We start from the raw sequence: 21,066 nt of genomic DNA, 5'->3' as shown, positions 1-21,066 counted from the left end.
GTTATACTGTAGCTCTTGCAACTCCACCCTTAGAAATATATCTGACTTACAACAAGTGCAGTTTCCACTGGTATTGGCAATTCAGATACAAAATGATTATAGTGAGAATTGATCATTTTCCAATGATTTGCAAGGTTCCGATTTGCAAGTGTCACAATTCCAAATGCAAAAGACAAATTACCACACATCATTCTCTTGTTGAGATGTTTTAGTATTAGTACAGTTCTACATTAAATAAGGCTCTCTTCCGCAAACGGCAATTGATGCTAGCTCAATTGCTAAATTTAAATCTGAGATAGATAGCTTTTTGGCAACCAAAGGTATTAAGGGATATGGGCCAAAGGCAGGTATATGGAGTTAGATCACAGATCAGCCATGATCTTATCAAATGGCGGAGCGGGCTCGAGGGGCTGAATGGCCTACTCCTGTTCCTATGTTCCTAAATATTAGTATACAATAGTTTAACTGAAATCTCTGTTATTTTAACATAGGCGCTAAATAAATGGGTTGATACATTTGTTAAAATCATGGAAAGATTAATTTCAAAAACAAATGCGTTAAAGTGTTTGTACAATATTTGAAGCGCCTGGTTTCAACGCATTCAAGTGTAGACACACCCTGAAATGCAGTGAAATGCTATAATGCGGGCATCTGGTGTGGAAGAGAAACAGGTTCGGAGTTGGGCGGGGGGCAGGGGGGGGGAACAGAACAGCACAGTATCTTCAGAAATAACAGACACCGGGTAGACCTTGTCAGAACATTCCACACTCATTTTGTTTTCCTCAGTGAACAGCAGCAGTGCTGACCTAGGTAATTTTGAACTTTCATTTGTACCAAATCTCGTTTGCTTCGGCTGATGGAAGGGCCTAAGTTGGAATCACTCACCCTTACAGTCAATATAAACCCTGAGCTGTAGAGGGGATTTTCTCGATCCAAAGGGCCATTCAGAGTCAGAGCTCCACTGATGTAATCTAGGGCAAAGATGCTGTTGGTGTTACCTGCGAAAATAAAACCAGCCCAGTCTGTTATTCGCCCAGAGCAGATGCACAAGCTGCTAATAACAAAAAAAATAATTGAGCAGGTTTTCATCATCCATCTGTTTTCTTTCAGACAGACTGTATCCGCTGCAACAATAATAGTTATCTTATGACAGACTAAACAATAACTCACCTAATTACGTAGCTGTACTGTGAAGGCTGTCTAAATGTTTAATAAGTCAGATGTGGACTCATTCCAACAAGCTGATGTCAAATGAAACAAACCATCACAATTCAAAGAGCCGGCACAGACACGATGGGCCGAACGGCCTCCTTCTGTACTGTATCATTCCATGAGTCGGTATAAATGCAGAGCAAGCAAAATAAAAATATTAGAATCTACCCAGGGCGATGTACACTCATCTCATTTGCATCAAAGATTGCAAGTCATTTATTATTCTGATGGAAGACATCATCCAGGTGTTACAACACTGCTGTGAAAATACTTTGTTTAAAGTAACATTATCCATACACGAGCTGACTTGGAAACTTGGACTTGGAAACACCACACCAAGGATCCAGATTAAAAGGGGCAAGGTTTACCACACTGAGAAACCTTCAGGAAGAAAACATCCTGAAACAATCAGGAGCATCCTGCTTTGAAAACTCTGCTCAAAGTCCATTGCACAGGTTAAGTTTGCACTGCAGCCATACTGTGGTCACACTTTCTACATACAACACAGGGCAGGAAAATGGGATCAGATAGCTCAGGTTGAAGGGCTAGCAGCAGCAGGCTGAATAGCCTCCTCCTGTGCTGTAACTTGTAATTTTTAAAAAAAATCATAGAACTTTACAGTACAGGTGACCACCATTTGCTCCATTGTACCAGTGCTGGCTCTTCTGAAAGAGCTATTCTCACAGTCATATTCTCCTGCCATTTCCAATACCTTTCTCAGTTTTGCTTTTTCAAATATTAATCCAATCCTTTCTCATGAATTCCTCCACCAATTTTCTCCTCTTGTTGGAGTTTGGCTCCGTGGACACCAGATGTTGTCCAATACTCTGCCCAAGGGGATGTTGTTTACTTGTGAGCCTTGATGGGGGAGCATTGGCAGCGATTCTACCACACAAAGCCATCCCAGGCAACACCAATCCCATCCTCACCCAATGTCAACACTTCCAGCAGGGGCTGTTGGATGGAGATCAGGAGCGGGAATCCTGGTTGGTTTTCTATTCACTAACCCAGACACCATGGGCTCAAATGTAGTGATGCCTGCAATCGCCCAGCTGAGATCATCAACTCAATGCAGGCCAGTAAATCAACCTGGAATATCCCTGGCCTGTATGGTTCAGTAAATTGCTGGATAAAATCACTGAGCTTACAGGGAGCCATAATGCAAAGGCTTGACCAGATGCTTTTTTTCCCCTCTAGGTAAGCTGTTCACGATTGTTTTTAAAAAAAAATTCCTAGCATTTTATATCATTTAGCCCGGCACCTCCTGTGCCTGAAAGAAAATTCCCCACATAGGCCCATTTTGTACAGGCAGCTGTAAGGCGCAGGAGGCTGGCAGACTGACAACTCTCCCTAATTTCCTTCCATCCTGTAGGTCTCTCCTTCGAGATTCAATACATCGCAGCTGAGGTCAGCAGAGTGGGAGGTGCTCTGCCACACTCTGTTATTGCTCTACCTAGTTTGAAAGTGAGCTTTAAGGGACCATAACAAAAGCAAAATACCGCGGATGCTGGAAATCTGAAATAAAAACAGAAAATGCTGGAAACGCTCAGCAAGTCAGGCAGGTGTTCATCATCATTCTTTTTGTCATTTAATCACTCCTGCCCTCCACCCTATCACAGGCCTTCCCTTTGTTCTTTTCCCCCCCCACTTTTTCCTGGTTCTGTACTTGCTTATAAACGGTTAAATCTCTAACTTCTTCGAGTTCTGATGAAAGGTCATCGACCTGAAACGTTAACTCTGTTTCTCTTTCCACAGATGCTGCCCGACCTGCTGAGTGTCTGCAGCATTTTCTGCTTTTATTTAAGAGACCATACAAGGAGATATAACTAGTGAGGTGATCACAACAGCAATTGCATTTGTACCATGCTGTTTGCAAAATTTTCAAGTGCATTGTAAAGTTCTTATCGGAATACTATCCTCCTTTCAAAAATGCTGTGCTTTTATTATTGATGTCTTGATGCTGACTGCAATTATAAAGAAAAGGTATACAGCAACTTCATCAACTACAGAAACAAGGGGATGGAAGTTTTATTATAGCAAATGTTCACATTTAGGAAGCAGTTCTATTCTGCCACCTGACCCGGGTTCGACTGATAAGTCCCTCGCTGCCACATCAAAAACTAGACAATCTGGTCACTGGCTGAATGCAAAAGTGGCACAGAAGAAGATTTGCTTATCACTTCAAAACACACAGCAGCACGGGTGTGAGTCCTACACAAATCCATTATCCACTGAAATTAGCCCAAGAGCTGTTCCGCTGAGGCACTTGATGCCTAGCCAACAGGCCACAATGATGACACATGAATAATGATCACTAGGGTAAGGTGAGGGAGAGATGTTGGTCCCCATGAAACTGTACCCCAGCAAGAATCAGCCCCTTCTGGGGAAAGAGGGCAGAAAATTTAAAGAAAAACCCATGAAAAAAGGAACAGCAAGATTTTGGCCTTCTCTGGAAGCATTTATTTTTGGGCAAATATTCAAGGGTACATGCCATTGTAGGGCTTTAATTCTGAAGCGTTCTTTTCAAGACAACAATAACTTGCATTTATATAGAACCTTTAATGTAGAAAAAATGTCCCAAGGCACTCCACAGAAGCATAATCAGAAAAAAAAAAGGAAGGCAAGCCAAAAAAAAAAGAGCTGTTCGGAGGGATGAGCGAAAGCTTGGTCAATGAGGCTGGTTTTAAGGAGAGCGTTAAGTGGAAAGGGAGGTAGAGAGCTGGAGGGGTTTGGAGAGGGAATTCCAGAGCATGCAGCCTAGACACGTGAAGGCAAGGCTGACAATGATGGGGCAAAGGTAGGGGGGAGATGCATAAGATGCCAGAGCTGGTCGAACGGAGAGTTTCGGGGGGTGGGGGGAGGTGCTCGACACCCGCTATCTCGGTGAGGGGACCTAATGTGCTCAGATCTTTTTAAATGACTGGAGGCAAAATGGTAAAATCTCTGCTCAATTCTTGATGTAATTTCTGTTTCTAGATATAAGCCTCTAAGTTACGTTAGCTCTAAAGTACTGATAGCCATTTTGAATACTGAGGTACAATTTCTAAGACGACTTACTTCTACAGCAAGTGTTCAGGTTACGTTAGCAATCATTATTTGTAACTAAACATTCTTGGGAACATCTTCCATAATTCTCAGAAGTGCTTAAACTAGGAGTTATTTAAGAACCATGTGACAGACATAAGAAAACAATAGTGCCTCAACAGAAATAATAAATTTGTAGATTTCATCTTATTAACTGTTTAATTCTTCATTAACTTTCTTCACTTGAAGCTAAAGAACCACATTTATCTTTCAGTCACTGAAGCAAACAGATTTATTGGTCAGTGGAATTGGACTTATTTACAGTAAGTAGAGTTAAGAGTCAGCTTGGTTCATTTTGTCGCATTCACATCTCTGGGTAGGAAGGTTCACTCCAGCGACTTAAGCGCATAATCCAGGCTGACACTCCAGTGCAGTACTGAGGGGGTGCTGCAATGTTGGAGATGCCACCAGATGCTTCCAAACCATCAAAGATGATGATCATCAAGCAAATGACAGACGTTTTGTTGCAAGGGGGCATCACTTTCCCTGTGGAAAGGAGGCATCAGATCGACAGGACACAGAACATTTCCTGGGTGTCAGGGTTCCCGAGGGATAACAGCAGGCTGAGGTAGGAGGTCTCAGAGGGGAGGAAGGAGGAGGGGGCATCGGCAACCCTGCTCAATGGCAGGCAGGTGCTGGATTTATCTGGCTGCCTGGGGCAGGCAGGTGCCAGAGATGTGCTCACAGTGGCATGGGCGCCCACCAGTGCCATGGGCGCCCACCAGTGCCATGTATATTAGGTAGCCTCCCACCGATCCTGCAAACTCCGGCAGAGTCTAAGCTGGAGGGTACCAGCGAGTGCACGCCAGGTGTGACTACCGGGATTGCAGCCCGCAGATTTACACATTGTGTCTAACTACTTCTTTTTCTAAGGTGTTGAGCACCCGTATCAGTGTACCATCCGACCTGTGCTCCGCTAGATATTACCACGGCACGTTACATACTGACAATTCATGCACTAGATTTTGTCTTGTCAAGCCTACAAAATGTGGACAGACAGCTCCCTAAGCCTCCCCGCCTCTCTCTCCTCCTTTTAGATGCTCCTTGAAATCTAACTCTTTGACCAAGCTTTTGGTCACCTGTCTTAATATCTCCTTATATGGCTCAGTGTCAGATTTTGTTCGATAACGCTCCTGTGAAATGCCTTGAGAGGCTTTACTACGTTAAAGGCGCTATATAAATGCGATCTCCAATAAATACTAACTCAAAACAAAACTAACCGGTCAAAAATAAAATCAATACATTCCTGGGAACCCCGACAAATACTGACACACTCCTGGTGATTCCCTTGACCCAACTTCTGAACGGTGTCAGCTATCCAAAGGAAATCAGTGTTATCATTGGAGAGTAAAATGGACGCCTTTGTTGGGGATATGAAGGAATGAGTTTTCAGGAGGTTTTGAAAGGCAGAGAGAGATGCACATGTATCTAGGGACTGAGTACCAGAATATAGGGCTGAGGCAACTGAAGGCTCTTTCATTGATGTTGGAGTAGTGGGAGAGGGGGATGCACAGAAGGCAAGAGTCAGAGGACTGGAGGGGAAGCAAGGCTGGAGAAGATTGCTGAGGTCAGGTGAATAAGGTTGCCAACTCTGGTCAGACATATTCCTGGAGGTTCCATCACATGACCTCCTGCCTCCAACCGCCTCGCCCCCAAATTCCTGCCATTGGTCGCCCAACATGCCCATCCTCATGGCGCCCCGCCTTCCCACATTAATTAGTAAACAAACAGACTCTTCCATTACCGATTGGATGATTCTTGACTATCAGTCAACAGCCTTTTTCCCCATGTTTGATATTGTTATAACTAGTAAACAAAACTGTTCAAAGAAATTATTTTTAAAAACACCATTTTTTGATGCCCCTATGATTTTTCTCCCAGGTTGTTTGCAGCAACGTCCTGGAGATAAATCTTTAATTCCTGGAGACTCCAGGGCAATCCCGGAGGGTTGGCAACCCTATGGGTGAGTGAAGCCACCGAGAGATCTGTAGATTAGGACGATTTCAGTGTTTGAGGAGAGGGAAGCAGTCCAGGTCAGTGAGGACAGGGGTGATGAGCGTGCAGGATATAATGTAGGAGAGGATTTGGGCATCAGAGTTTTGAATAATTTGGAATATAAAACCTCCAAGTCAGTGGTTTTCCCTTTGCAGGTCCATATACCTACAGCAATGTTCTATGAGGATGTAGAGTAAACTCACTGAACACTTGTCAGATAAAATTTACATCTAGAGACTGGGTTGACCTGAACAGTTATAAAGTTGTGAGCAAGTTATAGCTAGCATCGCACACATGATATCAACTCTATCTCATAGGCAATTATTCTCTCTACACAGCATATTAGGCAACTAAATAGCTTGGCTCAGTTGAAAGCAGCATCGACAACAATTTGCATTGCGTCTAACAATTTGATTTGCGTCTTTAACATAGCAAAACATCCCAAGCATTCTCAACGCTGAGTCAGTAAGTCATTGGTTCAAGACCCACTCCAGGATGTCCTTCAGAAAAGCTGTTCCAATGATTCCGCTGGACATTGAAGATCCATGGAACTATTCAAAGAAAAGTAAAGAGGTGTTTTGGCCAACATTCCTCCCTCTGAAACCACTAAAAAAAAACTGGTCACTTGTCCTTAATTAAATTAAGCAGCATAATCCCATTAAATTCTTATAAATACAAACTATATTCATACAAAGTATGTGCAGTAGTCATGGTGACATCACCAGCCAATATTTTTTTCACATTGCAGTCTATTCTCAATTCTGTGTGAATTCCAATATATTTTAAGATTACATCATCCCCTATGATAGCATTTTCTTTTACAGGAGAAATATATAGAGGGACGGGGAGGGGGGGGAGAGAGAGAGAGAGAGAGAGGAGAGAGAGAGAGAGAGGAGAGAGAGAGAGAGAGAGAAAGAACACACACAGGAGAGGGACAAACACAACAGAGGGGTGATGTGTTAGTTGCAGGGGGACACTCTGACAATATCCTGCTACGTAGGAATATAGGAACAGGAGCAGGCCATTCAGCCCTTCCAGCCTGTTCCGCCATTCAATTAAATCATGACTGATCTGTATCTTAACTCCATCTACCCGCCTTGGTTCCATATCCCTCAGTTTTGAAATTTTCAACTGACCCCCAGCCTCAACAGCATTTTGAGGGAGAGAGTTCCAGATTTCCACTCCCCTTTGTGTGAAGAAGTGCTTCCTGACATCTACTCTGAACAGCTTAGCTCTGGTTTTAAGGTTATGCCCCCTTGTTCCAGACTCCCCGAACAGAGGAAATAGTTTCTCTCTATCTACCCTATCAAACCCTTCAATCATCTTAAGCACCTCGATCAGCTCTTGTGTGATTTGTGCGACTGGATCTTCAACATCTACCGAAACCATCAAAACAGGCAGGTTCAAAGGATGATACCTCCAACAATGCAGCACGCTCTTAGTACTGCACTTTGCTCAAATCCTGAGAGAGCTTGAACTCGCAAACCCCCTGACTGAAGACGAGAGATTACTTAAAAATAGAGTTCTCACAATCCAATGTGACAACTTGCAGATGTACAAAACTGGGCAAGAGAATTGCTCAAGGAACTACTTGTTTTTTACTCCACTTGAAGCTCCGTTACACCTTCAAACACTTTTTTTTGGTAGAGTATGGTTTTATCACAAAAATTAGCAATTCATATTCTGAATTCCAGTCATTAATACACTCAGGTACAAGACACTATAAACTGGAAATTACAGAAATGGTTGACTATGTTTTCCTTCCAGTACAGTGGATTTTGGGAGAACATCATAGTGAATTCATAAAATACTTTCTTTGCTTATGTCTTGCTTCTTAACAAGAATGCTCGAACTATGGCCCATGCACCACATGTGGCCCTCAGGCACGAAGAACTTGGCCCCATTTGCACTTCCCACTGGTCTGTCTTGTTAATTGCATACAACCTGAAACAGTTGTTGCTTACTATGTGCAATAAGTGCAGCAAAACTGTAAAGGCATTTTGAAAGAACAGGTTTCCAACGTTTATAATTAACAAACAGAGGGAGTCCTGATCCTTATATTAAGTACAAGCTCATTCAGCTTCCGCTTTTTAAAAAAAAAATCTCAATGGAGAAATTCAACCAACAGTACTTCAGCAACATGCATGTCAATTTGTTCTTTATTTTTAAACCACTTATCGGAGGAAAATAAAACCAAAATGCACTAACCATCATACTTTTTTGGCCTGACCCTGTAGTAAAATAGTTTGATTAAAAAAGATACTTTACATAGAATTTACAGCACAGAAACAGGCCATTCGGCCCAACTCGTGTTTACGCTCCACACGAGCCATTTTGGACAGAGAAAGCGTGCAGTGTCATTTTTTTTTGACGTTGTGGCAGAATTAATTTTTCTGGAAGCGACGTGTGTGAGATCTGTGACCAGGATGATGTAAGCTGGGATCAGTGGGTACCACTCTCTCCTCTGAGTCAGTGGGTTCAAGTCCCATTGCAGAAATTGAGCACAGGATCCAGGCTGACACACTCCCAGTGCTATACTGAGGGAGTGCTGCACTGTCAGAGGCGCCATCTTCCGGACAAGGCCCCGGTCTGCCCTCTCAGATGGATATAAGAGATCCCTTTGCGCTATTCCAGTAAGGGCAGGGGAGTTCTCCTGGTGTCTAGGCCAACACTCATCCTTCAATCATTGCTACCAAAACACACTAACTGGTCATTTGTCTCATTACTGTCTGTAGGGCCTTGCTGTGTGCAAATTGGCTCTTGCATTTGTCTACTTAACCACAGTGACCACACTTCAAATGCACTTCATTGACTGTGAAGCACTGAGGAAAGTTTCAAGGATGTGAAAGGTGCTATATAAATGCAAGGTCTCCCTTTCTCTCCTTTCACATTAAAAATGGTCTTGTATTTATATATTACACCTTATCACATCTCTCAATGACCTTTATCTACAACAAATGAACTTGAAGTGTAGTGACCACTATTCTGTAGGCCAGTGCGGCAGCTGCTTTTCATACAGCAAGATCCCACAAGCTGCAATGAGGTGAACGAGCGGTTAATCTGTTCATGGGTGTTGTTAGTTGAGGGGGGAAGGTTGGCTCTGTAAATAGTACCATGGGATCTTAAATATCCATCCACCTGAACAGGCCACGGTTTTATATCCCATCCAGTACCTCCAACAATACAGTACCACCTCGGTGCTGCACTGGAATTTCTACTTAGATTACAAGCTCAAAATTTATGGAATGGGGCTCAAACCCAGAATCTTGTAACCCCAACTGAACCAACTCCACACTGTTTGTAAACACAGGAATGCAACTCTCCCAACTTTACTGGGACAACAGTAGCGCCTTGGGGAGGGTATGGGAAATAATTTGTATCTGAGTGAATACCAATCAGTTCAGCAATAACTCAGGGTAACAAGGTGTCCATCAACTGACAAATACAATGCCGTTTGCATTCCGAAATGCTTTTCACAGTCGAGACAGCTTTCAATATGAATTGAAAACTTGAATTGGATTTGTTTGGAGTTTAGTTTGCTAGAATGATGAGCGATGTGTTTGCATTTTCAACCACACTAGTATAAACTGACAACCTTGAGTACACTGACTGTTCTGAGAGTGATGGTGTACAATCTAACAGAAAATGATGGCTCCAAATTGGTTTGTCTGCTCCACTGCCCTGACTGGAATTACAGTCTAGAATTGTCCACGTCAGTAACACTATCCAGTCACCTGTATAAAACCACAGAGCAAATCTAATGCAACTTCCCCCACCCCCCAATCTTTTTAATAATTTTGTTTCGCATATGTGTTTCTGTACTTCAGACATTTATATTTCAAGTTAGGCCTTAGACAAACCAATTACGAAATCAAGCTCAAAACAGAAGAAGCTAGAGGGAATGAGAGACAGAAGGGGAAAAAGTAAAGTGGAGAAAGACACGGGAGAATGTGTAAGGTACAGAGAGGAAAAACATTGATTGACCGATTCATCTGTCTCCGTCTCATTTATCAGCCATTTTACATTCTCCTCTTTCGGCCGCAACTGTGGCCTACACTGGCTTCTCGCCCTGTTCTTCAGCCCAGTAGCTCCTGCACTCCATCGCAGCCCGTCCCACTGTCACGACTGGGCCTCTTGCTAGTGTTTCCTTCAGCTGTACCGGCCATTTCAATTTTATTCTTCTCCTCCTTTGGCGGTCACGGCCTTCCTTCTCTCCATATTCCAGGTATTAAGAGTTTACCCTGGGCCATCCAGCCTGCCCATTGTCAGGGAACGAGGGAGAGGCAGGAGAGCACAGACAGAAGGAAACACGAGGTGAAGAGATCGAGGGAGACAGAGAGAGAGAGAGAGAGAGATAGGGACTATCTGCCATCAGAGGCAGGGATTTTAGTTTTTCAAGCCCTACTCTCCTGAACTCCCTCCCTATAACCTCACCATTTCTCTCCCTGCCTTTAAAAGTTTTCGGTCATCTCCTGTAACTCTTCCAACTGTGCGCAGCATCCTGTTCTTCACTTCTGAAATGCATTGGGTTATTTTCTATGCTAAAGGCACCAGATATCTGCAAGTTGCATTCGCCTTACACCACTGCATTCTGAAGTCAGATTGGAACCCAGCTAAGGAGTTATACCATCACTTGTGAAACAGAAACTTCTCCACAGTGACATTATAGCGGCAGCATAACTGCAGTCTTAATTTTAATGAAATTCTCATGAACCATTTTACAGGAGAATTATGGGAACTGATGTTAATAGTCACGAAGTATTAAGGGTAAACGGGGAGACTTGGCTCCCTGAATGGAACGGTTGACGGGAGTGAGGACTGGAGAATGGGCTGGGGGAGTCAGCACTCCCCATTCCCTACTCCTGTAGAGTGAGAATCCACATTGGGAGAAGAGTCTCCAGAAATTTAGCTCACAATTCTGCCCTGCCCCCATTTCTGATCTGATGTAAAACAGATTTTTGAAGAGCTTTTAAGTAGGCAGCATCTACGCAGCCAAACTAATGTTGAAGGACACCAAGGTCTAAAATTGTGGCATCACTGCATTAAGAGCAACATTATTAAGCTCACTGCAGTTTCAATAGGTCAACTTTATTTGCATAATGCTTTCCTTCGGAAAAATACTGTGCTGAATTAAAATGCCATCCACTCTCCTGTTAAAGCTGTTGTTGATGAGGGGGTTCTGGTTACTTTGACCAATACCCTCCATCTGGTGAGTTTGCATTGTTTTTTCCCTCTTCGGGTTCCCAAGCATAACTGCTCGTGACTTTCAAGGAACGTGAAGGAAAAGCCCATCAGACCCGTTAGTGTCAGAAAATTTATTATTCAAAATTTGCTCTGTCAGACTCTTCACCTGAAATGAATGTTTTTTGATGTGGTTCGCAGAGCTTTCAACAGCCACAGTTATCATTATATAAATTACCTTTCCATGCTGTCCCTACCAGTCATCTAATAGACTGCTGATAACCTTGAATTGCCTCACACAATCACTATGACTTTGGTTCTGTTTTAACAGAAACACCTATGGCATTTAAAAAAAAACTTATTTCAGCTCTCTTGGTCTTGTATCTATCTAGACATATATTCATCTCCATCACATTCATATATATATTATATATCTATAGAAATTACAGCAAAGGAGCCCAACGTTCAAATGCCATTTTACAAAGTACTGGCTAATCACAGCTGAACACTTACCGAACGTACCAAATTGCCAGCTAAACACAGTGACATTTGAATTTTCAACAGACCATCAATTACCCAAAAATTACCTCAACGGTTACTCTCTCCCACTGCCCCAGTTTTCAAAGGCACTCTACTCCCCCCGGACTCAGTTCACAGAGACATTCCACCCCATCCAACCCCCCACTCTTCGACAAATCTGCTCCCCCTCCAATGCGGTTACGCTGGTAATCTTCTTTCACTCCTCCAGTTAGAAAGAACTAAATGACTTGTATTTCTACAGCGCCTTTCATGACCTCAGGACTTCCCAAAGTCCTTCACAGTCAATTAAGTGCTTTTGAAAAGTAGTCACTGTTGTAATGTAGGAAACGTGGCAGCCAATTTGCGCACAGCAAGGTCCCTCAAACAGCAATGTGATAATGACCAGATAATCTGTTTTTTTAGTGATGTTGGTGGAGGGATAAATATTGACCAGAACACCGGGGAGAACTCCCCTGCTCTTCTTCAAAATAGTGGCCGTGGGATCTTTTCCATCCACCTGAGGGGGCAGACGGGGCCTCCGTTTAACATCTCATCCAAAAGACGGCACACCTCTGTCAAGTTTTACCAGGGCCAAAAGGCAGACAGTACAGATATGGTAGTGTAATGGTAATGTTACTGGAGTTATAATCCAGAAGTCGTGAGTTCAAATCCTGCCACGGCAGTTTGAGAATTTGAATTCAGTTTTAAAAAAAATTTAAAAGCTGGTGTCAGTAAAAAAAAAAAGACATGACTGTGAAGCTATCGGAATAATTGTAAAAACCCAGCTGGTTCACTAATATCCTTTAGGGAAGGAAATCTGCCATCATTGCCTGGTCTGGCCAAACGTGACTCGAGTCCCACACCAACATGAATGACTCTCAACTGCCCTCTGAAATGACCCATCAAGCCACTCAGTTGTGTCAAATCAGGGCAACTAGGGATGGGCAAAAAAATGTTGCCCACATCCCAAGGATGACTTTTTTTAAAAAGCTGGAGCAAGAGCAGTCTGTGCTTGTGTACTTAGGCCTAGACAGACTGGATGCAGGGAGGATGTTTCCCCTGGCTGGGAGGTCCAGAACGAGGGGTCACAGTCTCAGGATACACGGTAGGACATTTAGGACTGAGATGAGGAGAAATTTCTTCACTCAGAGGGTGGTGAACCTGTGGAATTCTCTACCACAGAAGGCTGTGGAGGCCAAGTCACTGAATATATTTAAGAAGGAGCTAGATAGATTTCTAGACACAAAAGGCATCAAGGGGTATGGGGAGAGAGCGGGAATATGGTATTGAGATAGAGGATCAGCCATGATCATATTGAATGGCGGAGCAGGCTCGAAGGGCCGAATGGCCTACTCCTGCTCCTATTTTCTATGTTTCCATGTTACTTTCTTGGATTCATTGTTTAAGTCAGGAGGTGGTGCACCCAAGTTCAGGGATGTTCTTGAAGTTTGTTGGGGTACGTCAAGGTACACAGGAAAAGTTGCTGTTGCAACTGGAAGATAGGATGGGTAAGTTTGTGACTTTTACCGTAGGTTATTAATTTTATTTTTGGGGATCAAAAGGGAATTGAATCTTTATGTAAAAATGAAAACTCTGCAGGGCTAAGGGGCAAGATCAGGGGATTGGGACTAATTGGTAGCTCTTTCAGAGAGCTGGCACAGGCGAAATGGGCCGAATGGCCTCCTTCTGTGCTGTATGATTCTAGGATATAGAGTAGTGACTTGTGAGGAACTGTCTTGGTGAGTCGATGGCAGACAAAGGTTTTTTTGTTGCAATGGGAGAACAACTGGGAGAGTGATTCTGTGCAATTGTAGAGTTAAGACAAGTAAAAACAATTGATTACAAAGCAGAGAAACACAGATTACACACACTTAACTCATCAGGAAGAACAGAAGTGACACACAGTCAGGCACTGGGAATTTTCCCAATATTCCACTGCAAGTTCAGCAGAAAAGGCGGAAACAGCCATTTCTCTGGTGAAGTCACAGCAGGGAGTCGGGTGAAGCCCTGCAGAAATTCCAAGTGACAATGTTTCCACGAGTTCCTACCGAAATAAGAAATTTTATTCAGGTCTAAGCCAAGCTTAGAATTTTCTGAATATCAAAGTGCCAGCTGTTTAGCTTTTGCAGTTGATGAAATAGCATCTCGTACTCACGACCGGGCATCCATGATTTTCCACAAGGACCAACTAAAAAGTCTTGCTGAGAGAGTCACAATCCAATATAATCAGATAATACTCTTTGAATGTCATAACCTGCGGAGTCCTCTCTTTCATTAAGTGCGACCCTCCACAGTGCTACCTCATTAAACACTGAATTGGTCTGATCCTATCTCATTAAACGTCTAATCTGTGTGGTCCTACCTCATTAAACAATGTATCTGTGCAGTCCCACGTCACATAAGAACATAAGAAATAGGAGCAGGAGTAGGCTATACGGCCCCTCGAGCCTGCTGCGCCATTCAATAAGACCACGGCTGATCTTCGACCTCAACTCCACTTTCCCACCCGATCCCCATATCCCTTGATTCCCCTAGAGTCCAAAAATCTATCAATCTCAGTCTTGAATACATTCAACGACTGAGCATCCACAGCCCTCTGGGGTAGAGAATTCCAAATATTCGCAACTCTCTGAGTGAAGAAATTCCTCCTCATCTCAGTCCTAAACGTCCCACCCCTTATCCTGAGACTATGACCTCTAGTTCTAGAGTCTCCAGCCAGGGGAAACAGCCTCTCAGCATCTACCCTGTCAAGCCCTCTTAGAATCTTATACGTTTCAATGAGATCACCTCTCATTCTTATTAACACCAGAGTGTATAGGCTCAATCTATTCAATCATTTCTCATAGGACAACCCTTGCATCCCAGGAAACAATCTAGTGAACCTTTGTTGCATCGCCTTTAAGGCAAGTATATCCTTCCTGAGATAAGGAGATCAAAACTGCACACAGTACTCCAAGTGTGGTCTCACCAAAGCCCTGTATAATTGCAGCAAGACTTCCTTATTCTTGTACTCCGAGCCCCTTGCAATAAAGGCCAATAATACACAGCAATACTTGTATTCTCAACTAAGATATGAAGGGAAAAATAATGTCTGAATGGCATTGATAGATAACTAATTTAACATGAAAAATTCACTATCCACCCTGCAATATCTCAACATTGTCTCTGGATTGAAGGCAATAATCCAAGGGGCTGAGAGGCTAGCGAAGGAGGCACATTGTCCTTTCAACTCTGGGCCTAGACTTTCAAATTTATTCTCAGGATGTGGGTGACATTGGCATGGCCATATTTACTGCCCGTCCCCTAGTTATCCTGAGAAGGTGGTGCTAGGTCTTTTTGAACAGCTGTTGTCCTTGTGATGATGATGCTCCCATGATGGTGTTAGATGGGGAATGCCAGGATTTTCACCCAGCAGTGATGAAGGAATGGAGATATAAGTACATGTCAGGATGCTGCAAGACCTGGAGGGAAATCTGGAGTTGACTTTGCTCCCATGATAATGCTGCTCTTGCCCTTCTCAGTGATAGACAGCACCTCCCTGGCAGGTGACCTCTAAGAAAGCTCGGTCCATCCCATGCTGGTGAGAGGAAAGTCACCTTCACCCAATCATAAGCTACAAAGTAAAAGTAAAATGAGTTTGGGGAATCTCAACCAAATTCTTAGTGGGCACAGCAAAAATGATACAACCCTGCATTAAACTGACCATCTCACTGGGAGGAACCACAAGATGGGTTGATAAGAATTGAAAAATTCTAATTGGCATAGTAGGGGCATTGTTTTATTGTAGGGTTGAATGAGCTGCTTGATGCTGATTTTTCATGAAATGAGAAAGCGTCCCATTTTCGACTGACAAATTCCCTCATCTTGATGAGCCCAAACTTAAGATAGCAATCCTGCCTCAACGTTTAGATGTCAGATGATAACATGGTAAACTTGGATGAAGAACACTCTTTGGTCCATTTGATCTTCAGGATACCAAGGCTACGATTTTCCCATTAAAGCTTAAAAAAAATTCTAACATCAGAATGGGGTAGATGTGCCATTGGTTTAATGCCTCAACAAAAGCAACAACTTGCATTTATATGGTGCCTTTAACGTAGAAAAACATCCCAACAAACAGAGCTTCAAACATCTATACTCAGATTGACAGCTTGGCTCAATTGGTAGCACTTTTCCCTCCAAGTTAAAAGGTTGTGAGTTCGAGCCTGTCTCCAAGATTTAAGCACATAAACTTGGCTGACGCTCCAGCACAGAGTCCAGGGCCTGCTGCCTTGTCACAGGTGCCATCCTCCAGGTGACACATTTAACTGAGGCCCCATCTGCCTATTTAGGTGGGAATTGAAGATCACGTGGTACTATTTGAAGAAGAGCAGAGAATTCTCCTGGTGTCCTGGTCAACATTCCTCCATTAATCAACACCACCAAAAGAATGGACTAACTGATCATTTATCTCATGGTTTGGGGATCTTGCTGCTTGCAAAATGGCTGCTGCATTTGACAACATAACAGTCAATGAAGTTCAGGGTAATTCATTGTTCATGAACTGCTGTTGAGATATTTTTCTGAAATGTGGTAAGGCACTGCTTTGTAAATACAAGTCTTTGTTTTCATTCTGTGTCTTTCACCTCAAGAACTGTTTCAATTATTGTACCAGTACTGGAAACCAAAATTACATCAAACAAACAGCCATATTATAGATTCTGTTTAATTGCTTTTTTGAAATAGAAAAACAAGTTAACCTTCATTTGGTCTTGCTAACATAATTAGTTTACAAGAAGTTGCATGTGACATTGTCCCAAGAGAGCTCAACTCAGTTATTTCCAATTTGAAGACGACAATGAGATCCAAGTGACTCTCTCAATGGACAGCCTTTTAAAAACATTCTCAATTTAAAATATACCTGATGTGCATGCAGCATTTTTCAATCATTTTGCCTCCTATTCATCCAATTGTTGTGTCGGACCCTGCACTTATTGTTGCCGTAATCAATAGTTCTTAAGAGCTCCAACCAAAATTGCTCCTCAAATCAATGTACCACAAACACTTCACTTCATTTTGATGTTCCTAACTCGCCAAGCTGCACTTTTTCAGAGATGGGGGGCACAGAGAAAGATAAGGAAATACTTCTTTAAAAATCAAATGTAATGAGCTATGCATAACTTCCTCCTTTGATGGTTTCTCTGGGTGGGATTAAGTGGCTACAATTAAGAACTTAAAACTGCCAAATCACCTGTGGAAATGTTTAAGTGGTAATATTAATTAACAATGTTTTTCAAAGGCCAACAGAAGCAAAAATAATGCAGTGTTGAAATGTTAAAAAAAGCTTGGATCATCATTCTGAATACTGAGATATTTAAAAAGCAGAAACGGTTTAATTTTATTGTGCGTGGTGCAAACTCTGCCCATTGATACCTCAAAATTGCGTCGGGATCTTACTGATATCATAGGACCCCCAACTCGCACAGATTAATACAGCTCCCATCGGTTTCTGTCAGATACCTGAACCGTCCATCTTAAGGACCCCAGCAAAATGGTGGCCCCCCCCCGCCCCCAGACATCGGCAGAAATGCGGCGGTAAGTACTGTGCTGTGATTTTCAGTGTGCTAACACCACGTTCCCGCCTAGCGGTAAAGCCAAAAATCAGCCCCGAAGTGTTATCTTCTGGTGCCAGCTTGGCTCAGTTGGTAGAACTCCAGCCTCTGTGTCTTAAGATTGCAGGTTCAAGCGGTCACCACAGACTCGAGCAATAATCTAGGCTAAAACTACAGTGCAGTCCTGAGAGAGGACTGTATTGTTGGAGGGGCTGTCTTTCACATGAGATGTTAAACTAAGGCCTGTCTGCCTGACAGTTCGACGTAAAGCATCCCTTTTTGGAGAACAGGTGCCTGGCCAACATTCCTCCTTCAACTAATACATTAAAAAAAGATTACTGACTGGGATCTTGCTGAGTGCACATTGGCTGCTGCATTAGCCTGCCATACAGGGACTGCACTTCAAAATTCATTCATTGGTTGTAAATCACTTTGGGACAACCTGAGTTCCATGAAAGACACAATATAAATCCAAGTTCTTGTGTAGGGGTGAATCCGATCTTAAATGTAGGCATCCCTTGACATAAACCTAAAGCTTAATCAATTATCCTTTTGTTAGAAACAGTAAGGCATTAAAATATATTTCGTGAAGTCCTAAACGGGACACTGAAAATGCAATTTGTAGCCATTACCACATCATTTTGAATTGAAAGCAGGAAATGGAATTTAAAAGACTGGAATTAAACTGTCTACAAATGTGATTTTATCCTTGAATTGTGCTGCAGCAAATGGAAATAGTTTTGACATTTGAAAATTATCCAAAGCAGGACCTTGTCTTACAGCAACAGATCAATCGTAACCGTCACAACCCCAACATCAAGGAGTATTTATATCGCAGTCCTCATATAGAAGAATGTCTGATAGTGCTTTATAAAGGGGAATGGAGCTTACTGAGCTTAGGACAGAAAAGATTAAGACAGCGCTATGGAAGCATGGTCAAAGATATTAAGAGGCTTTCGAAGGAAGACTGGTTAGCGAGGTGAAATAGCTTTGGGAACATTCCAAACCGCAGAGGCGTAACGCATGAATAAACATCGTCAAACGGAGGAGTGAGGAGAGCGAGGGTTGAGCAGTAACCCAGAGGAGGAGGAGGAGGAATGATGTGACGATTGGGATACACACCTAGAGAAGATTGCTCAGATAAAAGGGAGATAAGTCTTACACAGAATTGTACAGCACAGAAACAGGTCTATGCCGGTGTTTATGCTCCACATGAGCCTCCTCCCACCCCTCTTCATCTCATACTATCGGCATAACCTTCTATTCCTTTCTCCCTCACGTGTTTATCCAGCTTTCCCTTGAGTGTATCTATGCTATTTGCATCAACAACTCCTTGTGGTAGCAAGTTCCACATTCTAACCACTCTCTGGGTAAAGAAGTTTCTCCTGAATTCCCTATTGGATTTATTTGTGACTATCTTATATTTATGGCCCCGAGTTCTGGTCTCACCCACGAGTGGAAACATCTTCCTACGTCTACCCTATCAAACCCTTTCATAATCTTAAAGATCTCTATAAGGTCACCCTTCTGCCTTCTCTTGTCCAGAAAGATGGAAGACCTAGGCAAGCCAAAAGGGCTTAAGATGAGGGTAAATGAAAGACATCAAGGGGAGGATGTGGAGGAGCATTAAAAAGAGAAAAGGGTTAACGGGACCCAAGGCTGAAAAGTCACCAGGGCTGGATAGCATACATCCCAGAATACTCAGTGGCGTCAGAGGAAATAGATTGTCAACCACAAATTTTCAAAATTCTTTGGAAAGAATTGTGCCAAACGACCGGAGGGTGACAAATGTTATATCCCTGATTTAAAAAAGGATAAGCCCGTTAATCTAGGCCAGTTAGCCTCACATCGGTAGGAGAAAACCGCTAGTCAAAAGGAACAACATTGAGCAGTGAACACTTATAAAGATTTGGGCTAATCAGAGACAGTCTGAGAAAATTTTACAGCACAGCAAGAGGCCATTCAGACCATTACAGCTGTGCTGACTCTTTGAAGGAACAATCCACTTACTCCCATTTCACTGCCTTTCCCCATATCATAGAAAGTTACAGCACAGAAGGCGGCCATTCGGCCCATCGTGTCCGTGCCGGCCGAGAAAGAGCTATCCACCTTAATCCCACTTTCCAGCACTTGGTCCCCAGCCCTGTCCCTAGCCTGTAGCATATCCGTTCAAATTTTTCTTTTTGAAATATTTATCCACTTTCCTTTTAAAATCTAGTGAACATGGATTTATATATGGCTGGTCATGCTTGACTAGTTTAAATGCAGAAACACAGATCATTAAAAGCAGGATTCCAGGAGAAAAAGCCATAAAAAGGGCAAATGGGATTCTCAGTTTTACAAATGGGATCTTGGAATATAAAAGCAAAAAAGGTGATAATGGACTTGTGTCATTAGGGTACTGTATGCAGTTTCGGGAACCCTATTATAGAAATGATATTGAAGTCAGAGCAAAGATGCAATGTAGATTCACATGAATGACACCAGGGATGAGAGGATATAGTTGTGATAACAGAATTGAAAAACTAGTGCTTTATTCGCCAAAGCAGAGAAGGCTAAGGAGACACATAACAGGAGTGATCAAAATGATTGAAAAGGTTTGAGAGGATAAGTAGTGACTGATTATTTGCACTACTGAATTGGTTACAAAAGAAGCATTTACTTGGAATTAGTACTAGAAGTGTAAAAGAGGAGTTTGAAGATGCTTTTTCACTCAAAGGATAACTATAATATGAAATATCTCAACACAAGTAGCTACTGAAGCTGTTTCAACTTACGTTTAAAAGGGAGTTAAGTACCTGAATAAGAAAAATATTGAAGGGTGCAGGAAAATGGAATCGAAATAAATAGCTCCAGTGTGGAGTCAGTAATGACACAGGCACAATGGGCCAAAACATCCTCCTTCGGGTCTACAGTTCTATGAAATCCTGGGGCCATTTCCTCTCTGGCAACCAAACACATTGGCATACTTAGATGTTTGACCCAACAGATCATGTACATGTAAATTTTTTAACCATTAAAAATATATATATTTTTTTAAAAAGTCATACTGCACAGAGCAGTGTACCATGGAGTATAGTGGTCATGCAGTACTATCCCTTTAAATTAATGTAAGGAATCTTACAACACCAGGTTATAGTCCAACAATTTTATTGGAAATTTGTTGGAAATTGTTGGACTATAACCTGGTGTTGTAAAATTCCTTACATTTGTCCACCCCAGTCCATCACCACAGCATGACCTTTAAATTAAATACAACCACCCCTCACCCTGGTAGCATGCAAGTGCGCATCACTTATTTTCCTTCTTGTTGCATTATGTGAAGAGATGCGAACAAGATGCACCTTGTCTATTTTGGAACCTTCGGTATAAGTTGACTATTTCATTTATAACTTTTGTAGATCCTAGTAATCTCGAGTGTAGTGCCTTGTATAATTTAAATAAGCTTCCTTTTTTTGAGATGCAAACAAAGGGGAAGGCAGAA

The 21,066-nt window shown here is 42.5% G+C and overlaps 1 protein-coding gene across 1 annotated transcript in view; it reads right to left on the bottom strand.

Annotated features, from left to right (window-relative positions):
- Nucleotides 1–768: 768 nt before the first annotated feature.
- Nucleotides 769–21,066, bottom strand: part of LOC137303914 (cadherin-23-like) — a 109,393-nt gene continuing 89,095 nt past the window's right edge. Inside the window, exon 8 of the mRNA XM_067972326.1 lies at nt 769–998. Coding sequence (XP_067828427.1) covers nt 769–998 — 230 coding nt within the window. The remainder of the gene's footprint in view (nt 999–21,066) is intronic.

This window comes from Heptranchias perlo, chromosome 36, assembly GCF_035084215.1.
Source record: "Heptranchias perlo isolate sHepPer1 chromosome 36, sHepPer1.hap1, whole genome shotgun sequence".
Lineage (NCBI taxonomy): Eukaryota > Metazoa > Chordata > Chondrichthyes > Hexanchiformes > Hexanchidae > Heptranchias > Heptranchias perlo.
Note: the sequence above shows the minus strand (reverse complement) of the source record. Positions and strands in the feature narration are given on the sequence as shown.